Below are 19,879 nucleotides of genomic sequence, written 5' to 3'. Positions count from 1 at the left end.
GCCATGACTTTCAAGTTCATTTTATGGCGTTTCGACGTCTTGCAAATATGAATCTATGATTATATTCACTTTTTCGTGTGTATCAGTACTTGCTGATTTTGTAGAAGTTTTTTCAAGTCCAAAATTAAAATACGAACCTATTGAATCCATCAAATCTCGATTCCGAGGTCGTTTACTCAAAAGTCGAAACTTTGGTCAACTCTTCTAACTTAGAGCTTTTTAATTGAGAATCACTCTTCCAAATCCATCCCGAACCACTCGAAAATCAAAACCAACCATACACGCAAGTCGTAAAATATTATATGTAGCTAATCAAGGTCTTGAACCATCAAACGGAATACCAAAGCTCAAAATGATCAGTCAAGTCATTATATTTTCCCCACTTAAACATACGTCCGTCCTCGAACGTGCAATAAAACCTATACGAGAGAAAACCATACACAATAGTTTCAGTACCAAATTAAGCATCTGCACAAATACTTCCCAAGTATAACGTGTTATAAAAGCAAATAAAAAAAAGAAAAACAAACAGTAGAAGAAAACTGAACCGAATAAAAAAAAATACATATAGATACAATCATATCATTATCATACAATAAAAAAGAATTATATTTAGATAAAGGAGTCGGTGGTTCAATGGGTCACAAGAGATGACAAATTATTTCCCTTTTGGCAGAAAGAAAAAAAGCGAATCCCTAATTTCAAAGGCTTTTTCAACGTGACGGAGCTTGTCCATCACCATATATTCGCTGGTAATTTTACGATTTTCCCATTCGTTTTTCGTTTAATTTCAGACTAATTTACTTTTTTTGAATGGATTAATCGGTTAATTTGAGGATTTTTCTACAAGAAAAATGATGTTTCGTGGCGAATTTGAGCTTTTACATTGAATTTTGAGCTGAAATTTGCTTCATAATGTTATATTAGGGCTTAGGATATTTCCGTAACAGTGTTGTTAAATGTGCCCAAATAGAGTTTCAAACGATTTATAATTTTAAAGCTGCTGTTTTTCCATTTCATTTTGTTGGATAAATGTCACAATTAATCAGAGTTTATGTTCTATATGCACTGATGGTGTAAAAAATAATTTACAAAATCATGTTATTTATTAGGTAATTACAAGGAAATCTTTGAATAAATATTACTCCTTCTGTCCCAATATATGTCATACATTTTTCTTTTTAGCCTGTCCCCAATTCTGTATTTAGAAGCACTTAACTGTAAATTTTCCATTTTTCCCTTCGTGAGATGATTTATAGCCAAATATCTATGACTTGTTTTAGACCATAAGTTTCTTTTTTTCTTAAACTTTGTGCTTAGTCAAACAACATCACATAAAATGGGGCAGCGAATAATTTGTAACCTAGTAAAAATGGTAACTAACCTGTTATCACAGGTTAAATTTCACGGACAGTGTAAAAAGGTCTTTATACCGTCACTGTATATAACTTAAGTACAACTATAATGATCTGAGTTTGATTCTTAGTTATGATAGCCAATATGTGTAGCATGATATCATCCTGATCTCAAATCAGCTGGGGTCGATCGGTTATATGAATCCTCTATATCCATTCTGCTCTATTCAGGTTCATATCACTCCAACAGAATTAATTTCTGCTTTCAAGGAAAATTAGGAGTCCTCGAAATTTCACAGTTAACCCACTGGGATAAACATTATGCAAGTCATATTTTTTCTGTGTGCTATGTTCTTAGCTAATTTTGGATTAATTTCATTCCTGCTACTGTTATTCACCACAAAAATAAAGATGTGGCGGTGTTATCCTAGGCTTTACATGCAACTTGAATCGAGGGGTTGCTTTATGTGCTCGTTCGTGCTCCTTTCCTGAGAGGAAATCCTTTGCTTAAGGTTTAACAATGGACTAGCTTGTAGCTTTTATAAGTCATTTAGATAAAAAGAGAGGTAAAGTTTGAAGTTTCAATGCCTATGCGCCTCATGCAATTTCTTGTCCTTACATTAAAGGGTGTGAAGGGATCATGGTTTGATCAGATTCAAGGATTGAGGAGCTCGATGGGTTGCTGGTAGTTGTAGTCTGTGAAGTTTATGGTGGTCAGTACTTGTATAGATGCAGTATCATTAACATTAAGCATAGATTTGTATGAGTCATGCGATTGTGTTTCAGAAGAATTCTTGCTTGTGCTTTCAGCTTCATGTGTTTATGTGAGCCCATATGTCTGAAAGAGTTCCAAGTGTGAGATATGAGGAGATTGGGCGAATATATACAGTATTATGTCATACATCCGGGAACTCTTTTAGATAATTACAATCTTATCACGACGTCGCAAATATATAATCTACCTACACATGTGACTGAACTTAACACTCTCCTGAGTTGATACATATATGTTGGATCATGGATGTAGCGAGCTTGTTACATGTGAAAACTAGTTCGAGGACTGACAAGCACCGTGAATGTGTATGCTAGTTGATAATGATGCCACATATTTAGTGACAATGAATTTGGAAAGTATCTTTTTTGTAAAGAAGTATGAATTGATTTCCATGTTCTTGGTCCTTTCAAGAGAAATAGGATCTGACGCAATACAAAGTGCAACTTAGTTATCATAAATGAGAATAATCTGATTTAAGTTTCCATTATCAAGTATTGGAATAGTTGTTTGATTCATTTGGATTCAATTCTCGCCCAACCTGTATCTATAGAGCAAATAATCTAAGCTGGTATCCTTGTAAAATGGTCCTTTGCTAATTGGCTGATTTTATGTATCTAACAATGCGAACTACTACATTTCAGTAAGTATCACATGGTCACATGGATAATTCTCAGAAGAAGCCTCCTTGTCCTGGTAGAAGCTTGCCCTTCGAGTACAATGGAGTGATTCATCCTCTCTAGTCTGGCAATTCGGGAGAATTGAGATGTAGGAGAAGAATTTCTCGAAAACTAAAAAAAAGTAAATGGAAGTAGGAAGGCATATGTGTTATGTCTTACGCTTAGCAGTTATTATAGATACTCTATACGTTCCAAAAGTACATTATTTTGATGAGGACACTATCACAAATGCTTACATATTTTACATGTGTGACAATGTAGCACCAATAAAGTCATTGATGAATTAAAAGGTACATGCTAATTTGTGGGTAACTCAATGTTCTTCAATATGGCTCTAAGCTCTTCCCACTTGGTATTTTTATGCATGTGTTTAAGTTTTGTTGAACTTTTTTAATGTATATTATAATTATACTAATTTCTGAAGTGATCCTTCCTCAGTAGACGACTAAAATTTTTCATTTCTTACGCAGCAAGTAATATTTCTTTCTCAAAATGAAATCATCAGGTAAGCATTGCTTGGAGCATAAGGGTGGTAGCTGAACCGGTATCGACATTGTCCTTGAGATTTATGGTTGAATGGCTGTTATCTCTGAAGAACTTACTCAGGAGAACCCAACTGACAGATTTCCTTTGCTCATGGAGCAAGCAGAAAGTCATGAGAGGAATGAACATGTTATTGATGTAGAACAAGGAGGTGGTCCGTCATCATCAGGTTCATCTGATAATGATTCTCCTCGTGACTTGGAAATGCCCAACCACGAAGATAGACCATCTGCTCGACATTCCTCATCTTCATCCAATAATTCAAATTCTCAAAGCCCTTCAATCGCAAGGAGAGGTGAAGGTTCTGATCGTCGTTGGAGCCCATTTAATACCCTGTTGTGGCTTTCCATTGAGCTAGTATTCACCTTAGGACAGATTGTTGCAGCCGTTGTTGTTTTATCCTTGTCAAGAGGGGAAAACCCAGAAACCCCATTATTTGCTTGGGTTGTAGGTTATGCAACTGGATGTGCAGCAAGCCTCCCTTTACTGTACTGGCGGTATCTTCATCGTTACCGAGCCACTGATCGGAGGTCAGCTCAACTGCGTCAAGGTTCCCCCCAAGTCAATTCCAATGCAGAGCCAAATTCTTATATTACTATCTCATTGACTCGGTCCTCAGATGAGGAAGATGGTAGGAACACATCTACAGAAATTTTGACCAGGCAAAGCAATGCAAGGTAAATATATGCACATTACTCTCTTTCATGTGTTTTCTTCTTTATTTTTGCTGTTGTGTACAACTAACCCAAAACACAAATAAGCATGTTCAGTAAGTCAGGATGCAGTCAGTTGTTGCCTTAAGAAACCTATTAGTTGGATTGTATGAGTTTCGGCTAGATGATTTTTTAGGTACAACTGCTTCATGCTTCATAAGAGTAACTTAGATTTTTTTTTTTCATAACCTTTTCTCCAATTTCTTTAATATGGTATAATAAAAGGTGTTTCCAAGCATTCTTCATTTTTTCTGTATTCCAAATCTTTGCACAGCCATATAGAGATTCTCACAGAAATGTAGTCTGTGTTTGAAAATGATGTCTACATTTTGCGAACCAATGTATCCTCAGTACTATGATCTTGGATTCTGTCTTATATCATGAATAGTCTTATTGACCATGCATTGATATTTCTTTTTCCAGACTTGGTTCACTGGTAGATCATTTCAAGATGGCCTTGGATTGCTTCTTTGCAGTGTGGTTTGTTGTTGGCAACGTTTGGATCTTTGGGGGGCACTCATCTTCTTCAGACGCTCCCAATTTGTACAGGTGTGGTTGTTTCCTTTTTATTTGTTCTTCCTTTCCCACACACTGGTATCACTGAAACTAACATTAGATCCATACTTTGCAGATTATGTATAGCTTTTCTTACCATTAGTTGCATTGGATACGCTATGCCTTTCATCTTGTGTGCAATGATATGTTGCTGCTTGCCTTGTATAATTTCAATCCTTGGTGTCCGTGAGAATATGCATGGAGTGAGAGGAGCCACAGAAGAGTCCATTAATGCTCTTCCGACACATAAGTATAGGGTCAAGACCAATGGAACAGGGAGCAATGGAAACAAAAGTTCAGAAGGGGAGGAAGGTGGTTTTATAGCCACCGGTACAGAGAAGGAACGTGCTATCTCGGGAGAAGATGCAGTAAGTTTATCCTTTCATTTATAGCCTTTGGGAGTCAGAAATTGAATTTGTGGATTAGTCTCACAGAAAGTAGGTTTTGCTTCTTGATTTGATGTTGTTTGCATCTGAATACAACAACAACATACCCAATATTATCTCACACCGTGGGGGCTGGGAGGGTAATGTGTACGCAGACCTTACCCCTACCTTGTGAGGATAGAGAGGTTGTTTCCAATAGACCCTTGGCTCAGGATAGTATAAGTACCACATTAATGAAAATGTAGGCAAGAAGGGACAATATCAAAAAGCCATATAAAAACAAAATAAAACAAGAAGACAGTAAAGTGATCAACAATGAAAGAAAACAACGGTTAGTGATAAAGACCTACTACCAACAGAAAATGAGACTGCGTGCCAATACTAATGTTATGAACACTCTACACTACCTACTCTACTACCCTAATTCTCGACCTCCATACCTTCCTATCAAGGGTCATGTCCTCGGTTAGCTGAAGCTGTGCCATGTCTTGCCTAATCACCTCTTCCCACCTCTTTTTTGGCCTACCTCTACCTCTCCATAGGCCCTCCAATGTCAACCTCTCACATCTCCTCACCGGGGCGTCTGTGCTCCTCCTCCTCACATGACCAAACCACCTAAGACGCGCTTCCCGCATATTGTCCTCAATAGAGGCCACACCTACCTTATCGCGAATAACCTCATTTTTGATCCTAAATGATCTAAAATATTTATGAGTGTACAACATCAACCAAATGGTTATAAGCAAAGAGACAGCATTTCTATTTTTTCCATGACTGCTATTCATTATCAATGAGGCAATAATGACTGACTATTTTAATAAATAACTGTGTTTGATGTTGAAACACAACATGTAAAGCATTTCTTGTAGTCTATTTTTGTGATTAAATTTTCCTTTATACCCCACTACATTTGTATTTTCAATATAGTTTGTAGTTTTCCCCCCCTTAAAGTAAGGCAGAGCAATTAGAACACCGTACAGGACAGTTTCTTCTATGTCTTTACCACTTCCTGTTTGGTTTTGTCTTGTAGTTTTGATTGATCTGGTTTTGTATAATTTCCATTTGCATTCCAAAAAACAAGGGTAACGTCCACACACATTGCTAGGGAGGTGAAATAAGCTATCCGTACACATGCAAATTGTGCTTTTAAAACTGTTTAAAGTGCAAAGGAGGAGAATGAATGATCCGATTTGTCAATCTTTAGCAGTCAGGCGTTCAGTAGACAGCTTACATAAAATTGAATTTTAAATACTGACCTATACAAAGGAGAAGAAAAAATGTAATGCATGTGAAAGTTTACGAGTACTAGAAGAAGAGATAATACATCTTTATGATGTTACTCTCTACAGCTATGGAATAGTATGTGGCCTTAAGCTTATCATTGAGAGAATATGAGATTTCATTTAATACTTCTTGACATTCATGCTACTACACAGATGGCTGCCTAATATTTTACATAAAATTGAATTTTAAATACTGACCTATATATAGATCATGTCAGTTGTTCATATCTATCGAAACAATCGAAAAGGATATTACTAATTATATTTGCTGGATCGTCTTTTATTAACTCGATCGTATGAGACCTTTTAGAGGTCCGCTATTAGCCTGTTACATAATACATGTGGTATTACATAAGAGCTGTAACCTTGCTGAATTCACTGGTCGACTCATGTAGAACATACATGAGCATTTTATGTAATTGATTGTAAGTCTCATATATTAACCAGTATTTATGCTTTAAATGCATACAGGTATGTTGTATTTGCTTAACAAAGTACGAGGACAATGACGAGCTAAGGGAGTTGCCTTGCTCGCATTTCTTCCATACCCAGTGTGTAGATAAATGGCTGAAGATAAATGCGTCTTGCCCCCTCTGCAAATCTGAAATTGGCATCAAGGACACAAATGAGGAACCGCTTCAACAGTCCTAAAGTAGTACAGAAACCGACTTCTTATGGTCCAAACCGAGATCATTGCGGCTGCTTATGGCATGGGTGCCGGGCGAGTGTTTCACAGCTGACTGTCCCCCTCCCCCCTCCCCCCCCTCCTTTCTTTCCGCGGTGAAATTTTAGTTTGTACATTTGTTTATATCAAGAATGTGTAACAGGATTCACAAAAAAGGGGTTCCATTGTTCAAATCTGACAGCAAGGTTGAGAGCTGTACAAAGATTCCAGAAATTCAACAACTCATCCTGCTACTTTTGGAAGAAATCCTTTCTCTTATAGAATGTTTCTTCATCAATTTGGTATATCTTTCTTGGATGTTTTCACATCTCTTTCCACCCTTCCCACTTGCCTCCTCTTTTTGTATAAATAAATTTAGGGTAATGATTGTTGAATATCTGCATTATGAGGATGAATATTGTATAACGATTGTATCTCGATTTGAAAGACCGAGCTTCAATATAGTGGATAGTGGTCGAACAAATTTTCGAAGTGTATTACATATTACATATTTTTAGTAACTGAGAAATTCTTGAGAGCCAGTGACGTACGGTTTGAAACTCGATAATGGGCTTTCTTTTCACGTTCTTCATTTAAATACTAGATATTTGCTTGCAGCAAGGTTGATGTGTGTCTAATCCACACATTACATGATGCCTCTTACCAAAACTTAGTATTATTTTGATAGCTAAGGATTGTATTCACATTCAAGTCTGTGAGGAAAGGAACCAAACAATATATCCTAAGCTAAGGATTGTATTCTACATTCAAGTCTGTGAGAGGAAAGGAACCAAACAATATATCCTTTCAATTTCATACATGAGCTCTGTCGTCATTGAAAGCTGAATTGTAACTTAGGCACAGAAAAAAGTGTTATGCCATGTTTTATTATTGTTATTTGGAGCTCACGCAATGAGATAATATTTGGTGATTTACTGTAAAAATCTGAAAACACCAATGTTGGACCTTAGAAAGTATTGAAGAAGACGAATTGAATCTTCTTGATTTGATTTTATTTCACTAAATTGGTGATTGAGAATTGTTTGTGTTGGTATATGGAAGCTTTGTTTCATATCTACGATCATTTAGAGCAGATTTGGGGTGGTTTAATATGTTGAAGTAGCAAATTCGAATAATGCTCTGTTAAAATAACATAGAAAAATATGTCAATTGGGTTAATTTCAATGAATAACTTAATAGATATGTAGAGTAAATGTAGCATTAACTCTACCAAGCGAAAAATCTTTGAAGAGCAAAAGTATGACTGGTTGGCAGATTTCGATGAACAACTTAACAGATAATTAGAGTAATAATAACATCAACACTACCAGTACAGTAGAGAAATCCTGAAGAACAAAAGTATGACAACCAGGTATACTTCGATGAACAATTTAATCTGGTGCGAGAAACCCCAGAAGAGCTGTGTGCGTGTTCGAGAGTTATTTTTTAAAACCCGCCAATTTTAGAGGGGAGAAATTCAAAAATAGCCAGATTTACAAGTGGCCATTCAAAAATAGCCACAGTTTCAAAATAAATCGAAATTTAGCCACTTTTTATGTAAAGATAAATCTGAACTAAAACACTGTTCAAAATCAAAAAAATACTCCAGCATAATATACTGGAGTTCCAGCATAAGTATACTGAAACTCCAGTATATTATAATGGAGTTCCAGCATGGGTTCCAGTATACTTATGCTGGAACTCCATTATAAATATAATGGAGTTCCAGCATAAGTATACTGGAACTCCAGCATAATATACTGGAGTTCCAGTACAATATACCGGTCCAGTATAATATGCTGGAAGTTCATACACAGGTGCTCCAATCTCCAGTATATTATGCTGGAACTTTTCGCGTGTTGGAGTTCCAGCATAATATGCTGGAAGTTCATACACAGGTGCACCGATCTCCAATATATTATGCTGGACCGATCCCTGTGGCTATTTTTCAATGACTTTGCAAATGCTAGCTATTTTTCAATGACCAGTCCGAAATCTGGCTAGCCCGTGCTATTTACATGCGGCTAATACCAGCCCATTGCGGAGCCATTTCTGCCAATCTCCCTATATCATTACATTTAAAGTTTTTTTTTTATGTCAAAAGAATTCAATAATATATATATATATATATATATATATATATATATATATATATATATATATATATATATATATATTATTATATATATATTTTAATCCTATTTATTATACCAAACATATAAAGCAATTTTCATTAAAAGGAAACAATATCAGTCGTGGAAGAAGAAGAGTAGTATCCTTTTTTCATTTAGTCTTAATAGTTTAATAATAATAACTCAACCAGTGGTCTTATTGCCTAACAAAAGGAAAAATAACAACTTTCTTCGCTAATGTTTTTCTAGTGTTGGATAGTGAGACAAAGTTTGAAAAATATTTTCCTCCGTACCAAAGACACCCTAACTAATTTTATCTTATTTTTTATTTCTTGTCTTTCGAATAAGATATTGTAATTATGGTAAGAAATCTATGCATCCTTTCCCATTATTATAGGGCCATCTTCAATTGTTCATTCGATATATTATCACTTTTAGCTCGCGTAAAAAATTATTTATATTTGGTAGCCGAAAACTTATGATTTGTACATTTTTTGTATATACATACAAAAAATATATAAATTTTATATATTTTTGTGGCTATTATTTTTACAGCGGCTATACAATGTCGTTTTATTTATTTATTTTTTTTCAAAAAAACATTTAAAACTCCCAATATATCCTCCTTTTATTTTTGCCACGATTTATCCTTATAAAGTGTTAATCCTTACACTTATAAAATTTTTTAGCATCTAATCGTAATTCACTAATTACTCATTAGCGGTTAAACATAGATAAAGCTAAAATGATTGTCACTCCATATTTGTAGCCGTTTTTACCTTATTTCCTACCAGTAATTTCCTCTTTATATGTCCACCCCGAATCAAAGTTGATTAAGTAGCAATTAATTACTTCTTCTTTCTATTATCTTTTTTAATTAGTTGCTAAATAAGAGTGTCCCAGCAACTGGGACATCTCTTCTATCCTTAGGTCTCAAATTTTATCCATGTTATCTTCTCTTTATTTTCATTTGATCTTCATGCTTGTAAGAAAGTGATTTATTCTCCAAACTATCCGGTGCGGGTAAGTTTTTATTTTTTTTGGTTTTACTTTCTGCAAATGATTTGACGGGGAGCCCTGGAACAACGGTAAAGTTGTCTCTACGTGATGTATAAGTCACGGGTTCTAGTCGTGTGGGATTAGCCACTGATGCTTGTGTTAGAGTTAGTTGCCTACCTAAGGCGGACCCATGGTTTGAAGGTAGCAGGGGTACATGAGCGGATTGCTCAATTAGTGGCCCATCGGACTTCTGATTTTAAGAATTTCAGGCAAAATATATGATCGTTTTTAACATATATGTCTAAAAATTTTATCGAGGTTAACAGGGTCCGACGACCCCTCTTCTCTTATACATAGGTCCGTCTCTGCCTACATTACACCCTTCTTTGGGGTGTGATCTTTTCTCTGATCCAGCGTGTGGGATACTTTCGTGCGCCGGGCTGCCTTACTTTCTGCAAATTTATTTATGATTACAAAGTTAGATAATGGATCTTTAGTATTTTAAATGCTTCAACCTTCAGGTGTTTTCAATATTTTTCTTTTTTCCTTCTTTCCCTTTCAATTTTCCCAACAAGAGTATTATTTGGTGTAGTAGTGGAATTCAAATTTCTTAAGGAAATTAATATACAGAAATATAACCCAAGCTTTGTTCCAGGCAGGAATTTCAGCTCCATTTGCAACTATTCAGAAAAGAATTCGGGTAAGAAATAAGAATAACAAAATAACAAAGAGATTTCTGCTGACCAATATATATTATTTTCTTTTTGCATAATCCAATGAGAGTATTATTATTGCATTATATGTGGGGTGTTTGGTATGACGAAAAATATGTTCTGAAAAATGTTTTCCAAAAAATAAGTCATTTTTCGTGTTTAGTTGTTAGAAAATATTTTTCACCAAAAGGAAGAAAATGACTTCCGTCTCTTTTGGACGAAAATCATTTTCCTTCACAAATTATCTAAATTCGATACTTAATTTCCGTCATACCAAACACATCCATAGAGTTGTTCCTATTTTAATGATTATATATGCTAAGTAGGATTAATTCTTGACAATTAGTTTTAAGGTGCTATAATTTGATCATAGATAATGTTTTTTGCGCATTTATATCTTTTCCTAATCTAGGAAAAAAGGCATTAAAGAACTAATATTGTTTGAAAGTTTCATATGGCCTGTTAGGAATTTATTTAATACAAGAGTCTAAATATTTATATATTTTCCTAATTTAGAAAAAATCATATTAAAGAATTATGACTCTTAAAAAGTATCATATGGCATATCTAGTATGAGGAAATCTTGTGTCATTAATAGTTTAACCAATAAAAGTATCAATCATATTCACCTAATTTAATATAAACATATATTCCATTTAAGGAATGTTCATATTCACACCTAACTGTATTTAAAGATTCCATCCAACTCAAATTTACTTACAAATATATGATATTACCATTCAAATATCTTTTCATTTTCTTTAGATATTTTCTTTTAGGTTAAATGGAATAGCATCATGTAATTTGTATTTTATAAGATATTAAAATTTTACTTGGGTAATGGAAATGAATCTAGTCCCAAGATTAAAAAAAAAAATCTAGTCCCAAGATAAACACTACCAATATATTTTACTTTACACAAATAGTTGGACAGATTTACCATTTCGTACTTTTTCTAACCGATATACGCTCAGAGGTTATACACATTATATATACATATATTATACATGGATTGTATATATATTATGTGTTAATTGACTATTTTTATTTTAAAATGTTGGGTGGACAGCCATTTAGGTTAATTTTTTTTCTTCCTTTTTTACCTTGTCACGTTGTCGTTGAACAGGATACCGGGGATACAATTTACATGTTATTGTTCATAACAAAATAATATTTATAATCTGAAAAATAAGGCAGGTTATCTATTATAATAAATTAAAATACCTAAAAGAAAATGCCACCTTGACATTCTTGCATCAATTTTCGTTATTTGTCGTTCTACATGTCATCTAAAAGATAACTAATCTATGCAATTACTCATAAAGACAGGAATTCATAATCTAGAAAATAAGATACATTATCGAAAAATGACACTGTGTAATAGTCGCTCTAAAAAGAATAGCCAAAAATATATATTTCTTGTATATACAAAATATATATATTTATACACTTTTGTGACTACCGGATGTAAAATAGTTTCAGCCTCGGACTAAATGTGATCTTTGCCCTAAATTATCTGTTAAAATACCAATAAAATTTCTTTTTCCATCTTATCATTATTGCATCACTTTACACTATCAATGCATATAAGTAAGTAATTCTTTCCTATATATACATGAATTAAACTTCCCCTTTTCTAATTATTCTCCTTAAATAAATTCTTTTCTTTCTCCTTTTCTTGCAGAAATAGCCAAAAACAATGAGTTCTTCTAAGAAGTCTTTGCATGGGGTTAACTATGCACCACCACGTAGCTTTGGAACAGTTCTTAAAGCAAATTTAAAAGAAACACTTTTCCCAGATGATCCATTCCATGAATTCAAGAACGAGAAACTTTCAATAAGAATTCTAAAGGGAATTCAATATTTTGTTCCAATATTTCAATGGTTGCCTAAGTATAATTTAGGGTTACTCAAGTTTGATCTTCTTGCTGGAATTACCATTGCTAGTCTTGCCATCCCACAAGGGATAAGTTACGCCAAACTCGCCAACCTTCCTCCGATTATCGGACTCTGTAAGTTATATCGATTTAATTTATATGCACTGACAGTATAATGATAAGTTTATTCTATCCATGCAATTTAATCTGCTATAGAATATTGCTTGCAATTCCCTTCCCTTCTCTTTCTCGTTTTTTCCGTCTTCTTGAGCCGAGGGTTTTTTCGAAAATAGTCTCTCTACTCCTTCGGATAGGGGTAAGGTCTGCGTACACACTACCCTCTCGAGACCCCACTTGTGGGATTTTACTGGATCGTTGTTGTTGTTCTAAAATATTACTTCCATTGTTATTCCGGATCAGGGCAGATGCAGCTTGAAAGCATCGAGTTCATTAGTACTTTCGACGCGTGGTATAAATTTATGAGTAAAAACTCACTATAATTGCAAGAAATAGTATATATGAACTCATAACTTAAAAAATATAACAGATTTGAACCTATACAAGAAATTTTCACATAGCAGAAGAATTCCTTGCTTTCCAAAGCCTGTATATCCTATCCTCTGTAAGATATAAAGAATTCTTTATATAAATAGGTTATTGTAGCTCAATTTAACCTGATAATGTAAAAAATTTATTCCGCCTTTATGCAAGATTTTGTAATTAATAGTTCACGTGTTTGAATCGTGAATATGCCACTGATGTTTGCGTCAGGACAGGCTGCCCTCGGTCCGTGACCCCTGGATGCCGAAGGTGTCCTTGGGGTGATCTCGTAGTTCCTACGGGGTGGAGTGCCCTGTCATCAGGTCACCAACTTCCTTGACCTTCCGGCACTGGGGCAGGCGTCAGCCCCATACATGGTCTTACGACTTTGCAGAGACTTGTGTTTTTGGTAAACAGTCGCCTGGGTCTGGTCAATGCTCCTACAACATACTCCCTTGGGATGCGTCCCTTCCTCGGATTTTGTGTGAATATGAGATACTTCGTGCACCGACTGTTATTTTTCTTTTCAATGACATAACCTTAATTTTTTGAATTAATTAGTTATTATTATGAATGTTTTTGCAGATTCAAGCTTTGTTCCTCCTCTTATTTATGCTGTTTTTGGAAGTTCAAAGCATATTGCTGTTGGGACAGTGGCAACTTGCTCATTACTTGTTGCTGAATCCATTCAAGAAAAAGTTAAACCTCAGGAAAATATGCAATTGTACCTCAGTTTATTCTACACAGCTACCTTTGTGTCTGGTTTGGTGCAAACAGCTTTGGGTGTACTAAGGTATTAATTTCGATATAATACTGATAGTGTAAAGAATTTTAATATTTTTGTATTATTTAAACGATAATTATAAGTAATTTCTCATAATAAGTGAGATTAGTAACTTAAAAAATAGTGCAGGCAGCATATTACAACAGGTTAAATTACAGGAGTAATGTAAGAATTAAAGGGAGATTTGTGCTTTTAGTCCTTGAAATATCTAGAAAATATGATTCTGGTCCTTGTGATATTTGGTTAAGCACATTTAATCATGAATTAATGAATATGTACACTTTTGATCCTTCTGCTCGTGAATCTTTAAAAATATAATGAATTATTAATTGTAAAAGAAATTAATATCCTTATGTTATGTTAGATTTGTATTGTCACTCCATATTTAAGGGAATTTATCAGTAATTGAGAGACCAAAAGTATAATTATTTCAGAATTATTTATAACGCCTTGAAAAGGATATTATATCCAACAATTTACCTGCATCGGGTGTTTATACCAACCCGTTAACAAAATTATCATCTAATAAAACTTATTATATTGTCATTTGCAGGCTTGGATTTTTGGTGGATTTTCTATCACATTCAACAATTACTGGATTTATGGGAGGGACAGCAGTAATTATCTGCCTACAGCAACTGAAGGGCATCCTTGGCTTGAAACATTTCACTAGCCATACTGATGTTGTTCATGTTTTAAGTTCTATCTTTGAAAACAAAAAAGAGGTAATTAGTCAATTATACTTATATATACAGTCAAATTTATTTATAATACCCTCGTTTGTTCCGATATTTTTTAGTTGCTATATTAAAGTGTCGTTATAAAGAACATATATTATAACATAATGTTAAAATCGGTTTCGAAAAAACTTGGCTTTTATAGTGAATAGTTGTTATATAGGGATGCTGTTATAGAGAGGTCTGACTGTATATACACACACTGATATTATTGTAATTATTTTTTACACTACAAATATCTCTATAGCAGCCATCCTTTATAACATCATTTCACTAAAATGGCCAAGTTTATTTTGGAACCGATTTTCATATTGTCTTATATTACATATTCTCTACAATAGCATTTCGCTATAGTTGTCAAAAATATAAGAACAAATGACACTATTATAGAGAGGTTGAATATATATATATATATATATATATATATATATATATATCAGTATAATTTAAAATGTGATAGCAAATTAGTTAAATATTGCTATTATTTTATGAGGTTATCAATGTAATATTTATCATAAAGAATAACTTCTAATTTAAGTATATGATTATATAAATAAGTTTATATCGTTATTGCATAAAACTTAAACTTGTAAAAGATAAATATACTGCCAAATTAAGGAAAAGCATAAAAAGAGTGTTAAAAGCAAAAAAATGAATAAGAAGAAAGAATTGCATTTCACTGATAAAAGCTATTAATGGTTTTGGCCAAATTGCATAGACAGTACATTGAGAAATTCTAATTATTTATTACCTACATGAGTTATTTAATAATAGTAAGAAATTCTAATTATTTTCTACCTATTTGAGTTATTTAATAGTAGTAATTTTTTGCTTTGATATTAACTGATATCCTTTTTTTTTTTCCTATTTTTATTTGCATTAAAACAGTGGACATGGCAGTGTGCAGTTGTTGGTGTAATCTTCCTTGTTTTCCTACAATTATCTAGATATGTGGTGAGTTTTTCCTATTGAAGTTGTTTTAATTTATATACACTGACAATATAAAAATATTACGTATCAGTAATTAAATTTGAGAAAAATAATTGTGGAATTTTGCAGAAAAAGAAGAAACCAAATCTTTTTTGGGTTTCAGCCATTGCTCCAATTATTGTTGTCATACTTGGCTGCCTTTTTGCTTATTTATTCCATGCTGAGAAACATGGCATTGCCATTGTGAGTTAATCTCTCCTTTTTTTCAAGTCTTCTTTTCTTTCAAAATAAATAAATAAATAAATATGTTTGTTTCGTTTTATGTGAAGGTACTTGATTAGATATATACTTAAGAAAAAAATGAATGGTGGAACCTGTGGTTTCAAATATATATGCCATGACATTTCTGTGACTATAAAATCGTGTCATTAAGAGCTATGTTGCTCGGATTCTCCAAAAATATCGCCGCGTGCATGTCAGATCCTTCAAAAATAGTAGTATATTTTTGGAAGATTCGACACGGGTATGTCATCATTTTGAAGAATCAGCGCAATATAGATTAGGCGTAAAATGAAAATTTTAAAGTTACATTGTCTCTATTAAAGGTACCTTTTTTTTTTAATAAATTAAAAATAAAATATGTCACATAAAATGTAACAGAGAGATTACAAAGAAAATAAAAAAATAAAGTTCTAGTATATACTAAATTATTTTCCCATTTGTTCTCTCATATTTGGAGCAATTTTTTTTTTTTTACTCAATGCAGGTTGGTGAGTTGAGTAAAGGAATAAATCCACCATCCATTCATCTACTAACTTTCAACCCGGAGTATGTATATGTAGCTGTAAAAGCTGGAATTATCACAGCAATTGTTTCTCTAGCTGTAAGTACATTCCTTCCATATATTTTTTCAGTCTTTTCGACCTTGGTATCGTAGAATTAAGTCAGAGAATTGATTAAATAGTAGTACTAACTGAGTTAATTCGTTCTCAATAGTCACGAGATAATCATCTTGAACTTGAAAATAAAATAAAAATTAATTTTTCAAAAGTATGTGGCTTATTTTTCCAATGGAATAATTTATAGGAAGGAATAGCTATTGGAAGGAGTTTCTCCATTATGGATAATGAACAAATTGATGGCAACAAGGAGATGGTAGCAATTGGCCTTATGAATATTGCTGGCTCTTTCACTTCTTGCTACTTAACTACAGGTAATTTATTCACTACATTGGTGTACGCAGTATTTTACGTAAGCAGTATCGATCTTTAATTTATTCACTACAGTGGTATACGCAGTATTTTACATAAGAAGTATTGATCTATAAATACAATTCGATTTATTCACTTGGTGTTAATTTATTGTATATGCACATATGCAAATGGTGTCAAAGTCAAACAAAATCTTTTGTATGACCCATTCTTATAGTGTAAAATAAACAGAAAGCTGTAAGACAGAAATAAGTCGATTGCTGCCATTCTGAAAATTAGGGTTTAGAAGTCTTTCCGTCCGGAAGATATAGCTCCTCAGAGCATCTACTAATGATGCTATATTTTGCAGGTCCATTTTCAAAAACCGCGGTGAACCATAACGCGGGATGCAAGACTCAAATGTCAAATGTAGTCATGTCACTCTGCATGTTGCTAACCCTACTATTTCTGGCTCCGCTCTTTGGCTACACACCACTCGTTGCGCTCTCTGCTATTATCATGTCAGCAATGCTTGGACTAATTGATTATGAGAAGTTTTATCATCTTTACAAGACAGACAAATTTGATTTCTTGATTTGTATGGTTGCCTTTTTGGGTGTTGCCTTTATAAGCATGGACATGGGACTCATGATGTCGGTACGAGCCAAACGTCTTCCTTTATTTCTTAAATTCTGTAGCCAGTCAAACACTGTCATATAAAATTAAACTGACCGAATGCAATATCACATAGATCAATGATTGATCTTTTTTTTTTTTTTTTTTTTTTTTGTAATTTAGGTTGGACTTGCCTTGGTTAGAGCACTTCTATATGTAGCAAGGCCACCAACTTGCAAGCTTGGAAATATAACAGAAACTGTGTTTAGAGACATAGAACAATATCCTGGTGTAGATGGAATTCAAGGAATTCTGATTTTGAAGCTTGGTTCTCCAATATACTTCCCAAATAGCAATTATGTCAGAGAAAGGTAAGAAATTGGTCTTAATTTCTTTCTTTTATATGCTCAACTCGGCTGGTGTACTAAGCTCCCGTTATGCGAGGGTTCGTGGAAAGACCAAACAATGTTCGGTCTATGTACACAACCTTATTGTCAGGGGCGAAGCCACATTTTGGTTAGGGTGGTCAATTGATCACCCTTTGTCGGAAAATTACACTGCGTATATAGGTAAAATATCAAGTTTTAAAGATGCATAATATATGTTGAACTCCCTTTGTCGGTAATTTTTTTTACTTCTTTCAAATTTGAACACTCTTGAGGAAATTTCTGGCTTCGCCACTACTTATTGAGCCTTTCTACAAGAGGCTATTTCCACGGCTTGAATGCGTGTCTGTCCTTGTCACGTGACGGCAACTTTTATTGCGGCGCCAAGACTCCCTCTGAATTTCTTTTTTTTTTTTTTTATAAATCAGAACCAAAATGCTGCTTCTTTAATTTCCTTAATTTTTTTCTTCTAATAATTAGATCTTATTTTGATGATTAAATTGAGCAGGATTCTAAGATGGGTCAGAGATGAGCAATCTCTTGAAAACTCTAAAAGAAATGAAGTTGAATTCTTGCTACTAGATTTTGGAGGTATGAGTACTTATCATTACCAAACAAATTAAATGATATATATAGATGTTATTTCTTAAAAACAATTATATGCTTTTAATGTTACTAAATAAATGAATTGTAGGTGTTACATCAATTGACATAACGGGTGTTGAAACTTTATTTGAAATTCGTAGATCCCTAGATGCAAAAGGGATCAAGGTAAAACTTTACTTCCTTTTCAATTACACTTACATGGATTAATCTGGGAAAGTGCACTTATAGCCATTCTTGGGGATGCTATTTAGAAATTAGCCGGTACTTTTTCCGTCATGATTAAACCAAATATTTTAACTTCAGGACAACTCAAGACATTTTTGTTTTGATAAAATTGAACTAAAAAAACTAAGATTCAGGACCCACTGGCTAATTCCTAAATAACAGCTCTTTAGAATGGCTACTTAATGTCATTTCTACAGATTAATTTCACGACTGGTCACTATAATAATTTTGTGAGTTTACTTTTATAGCAAAATAAAGTTCAGCGGTCATACGTGAAATTAATCAATATTTACACAGGAATTTTACGAGTTTCTTATTATTATTATTATTATTGCAATTTTTTTTATGTAGATAATATTGATTAATCCAAGATTGGGAGTTATGGAAAAGTTGATAGTGACAAGATTCATAGATGTGATTGGAAAGGAATCAGTGTTCTTAACAATTGAAGATGCAATTGAAACATGCAGATTTTCACTAAAATGTTCAAGCCAGTCCAAAAGAGAAGATGTGGAAATTGCTTAGCCTACATTTTTTGGTTGTGGTAGGCTAGAGTTTTGTAATGGCAGAATAGCCTGGGAGACACTTGTACTTGTTCCGGTTTGTCATCCCGGTCCCTACACTCCATAAAGTTTCATCTAGACACTTCAACTTAATCAAAACAAGACTTTTAAACCCTTCTGACCGTTGACCGGGCTTATGTGGCATTGATATGGCTGAGGTGGACAAAATAAGTGATTTACACGCACATTAGGTGCGTGAGCTGATAATTTTTCTTTATTAAAAAAATAAAATAAATAAATAAATAAATAAAAAATACTATTCTTCTTCTTCAGCCCCTACCGGGCCCCTTCGTTCTGCCCACCCTCCCCCCACCCCCCGTCTTCTTCTTCTTCAACCCCTTCCCCCCTCGTTCTGCCCCCCCTCCCTCCCTCTTCTTCTTCTTCATACCCTTTTCCCCCCTTTGTCGTTCCCCCCCCCCCCTCTCTTCTTCTTCATCCCTTTCTCCCTTTCGTTCTGCCCCCCCCCCTCTTCTTCAATCCCTTCCCCCTTCGCTCTCCCCCCCTTCCTCTTCTTCTTCAGTCCACTTCACTCCATTTTTTCCGATGGTTTTAGCTTTCAAATTTTTTTCACAGCCCTTTCAAATTGGGGTAGAGGAATAAGTCAAAATTCAAAAGACCTAATTCTCTGCTC

The 19,879-nt window shown here is 34.0% G+C and overlaps 2 protein-coding genes across 4 annotated transcripts; both read left to right on the top strand.

Annotated features, from left to right (window-relative positions):
• The first annotated feature begins 593 nt into the window (after positions 1–593).
• Positions 594–7,493, top strand: LOC109209926 (E3 ubiquitin-protein ligase At1g63170-like). Of its 2 annotated transcripts, none has more exons than XM_019373292.1 (5): positions 594–752; positions 3,313–4,027; positions 4,487–4,612; positions 4,695–4,986; positions 6,759–7,493. In XM_019373292.1, the coding sequence occupies exons 2-5, from the start codon at positions 3,384–3,386 to the stop codon at positions 6,936–6,938; spliced, it is 1,242 nt and encodes a 413-aa protein (XP_019228837.1). In that variant the 5' UTR covers positions 594–752; positions 3,313–3,383; the 3' UTR covers positions 6,939–7,493. The 2 variants fall into 2 exon arrangements, with proteins under 2 accessions (XP_019228837.1, XP_019228838.1); XM_019373293.1 differs by having other exon boundaries at positions 3,278–4,027.
• Positions 7,494–9,910: 2,417 nt separating this feature from the next.
• LOC109209925 (probable sulfate transporter 3.5) lies at positions 9,911–19,580 on the top strand. Of its 2 annotated transcripts, none has more exons than XM_019373289.1 (14): positions 9,911–10,106; positions 10,738–10,782; positions 12,480–12,807; positions 13,798–14,005; positions 14,550–14,721; positions 15,622–15,687; positions 15,793–15,906; positions 16,430–16,546; positions 16,750–16,876; positions 17,224–17,510; positions 17,652–17,839; positions 18,363–18,445; positions 18,549–18,625; positions 19,037–19,580. In XM_019373289.1, exons 3-14 carry the CDS (start codon positions 12,495–12,497, stop codon positions 19,208–19,210), a joined length of 1,926 nt encoding a protein of 641 aa, XP_019228834.1. In that variant the 5' UTR covers positions 9,911–10,106; positions 10,738–10,782; positions 12,480–12,494; the 3' UTR covers positions 19,211–19,580. The 2 variants fall into 2 exon arrangements, with proteins under 2 accessions (XP_019228834.1, XP_019228835.1); XM_019373290.1 differs by having other exon boundaries at positions 9,933–10,106; positions 10,742–10,782.
• Positions 19,581–19,879: the final 299 nt, after the last annotated feature.

Source organism: Nicotiana attenuata, unplaced genomic scaffold (assembly GCF_001879085.1).
Source record: "Nicotiana attenuata strain UT unplaced genomic scaffold, NIATTr2, whole genome shotgun sequence".
Taxonomy (NCBI): Eukaryota; Viridiplantae; Streptophyta; class Magnoliopsida; order Solanales; family Solanaceae; genus Nicotiana; species Nicotiana attenuata.
The sequence above is the reverse complement of the archived record's forward strand: the minus strand, read 5'-3'. Positions and strand labels throughout refer to the sequence as shown.

Coding starts and splice junctions, on each gene's coding strand:
- LOC109209926 (XM_019373292.1), top strand. CDS start 3,384: ATGGCTGTTATCTCTGAAGAACTTACTCAGGAGAACCCAACTGACAGA. Junction 4,028..4,486: donor ACCAGGCAAAGCAATGCAAG/GTAAATATATGC, acceptor TTCTTTTTCCAG/ACTTGGTTCACTGGTAGATC. Junction 4,987..6,758: donor CTATCTCGGGAGAAGATGCA/GTAAGTTTATCC, acceptor AAATGCATACAG/GTATGTTGTATTTGCTTAAC.
- LOC109209925 (XM_019373289.1), top strand. CDS start 12,495: ATGAGTTCTTCTAAGAAGTCTTTGCATGGGGTTAACTATGCACCACCA. Junction 17,511..17,651: donor ACATGGGACTCATGATGTCG/GTACGAGCCAAA, acceptor TTTGTAATTTAG/GTTGGACTTGCCTTGGTTAG. Junction 17,840..18,362: donor AGCAATTATGTCAGAGAAAG/GTAAGAAATTGG, acceptor TAAATTGAGCAG/GATTCTAAGATGGGTCAGAG.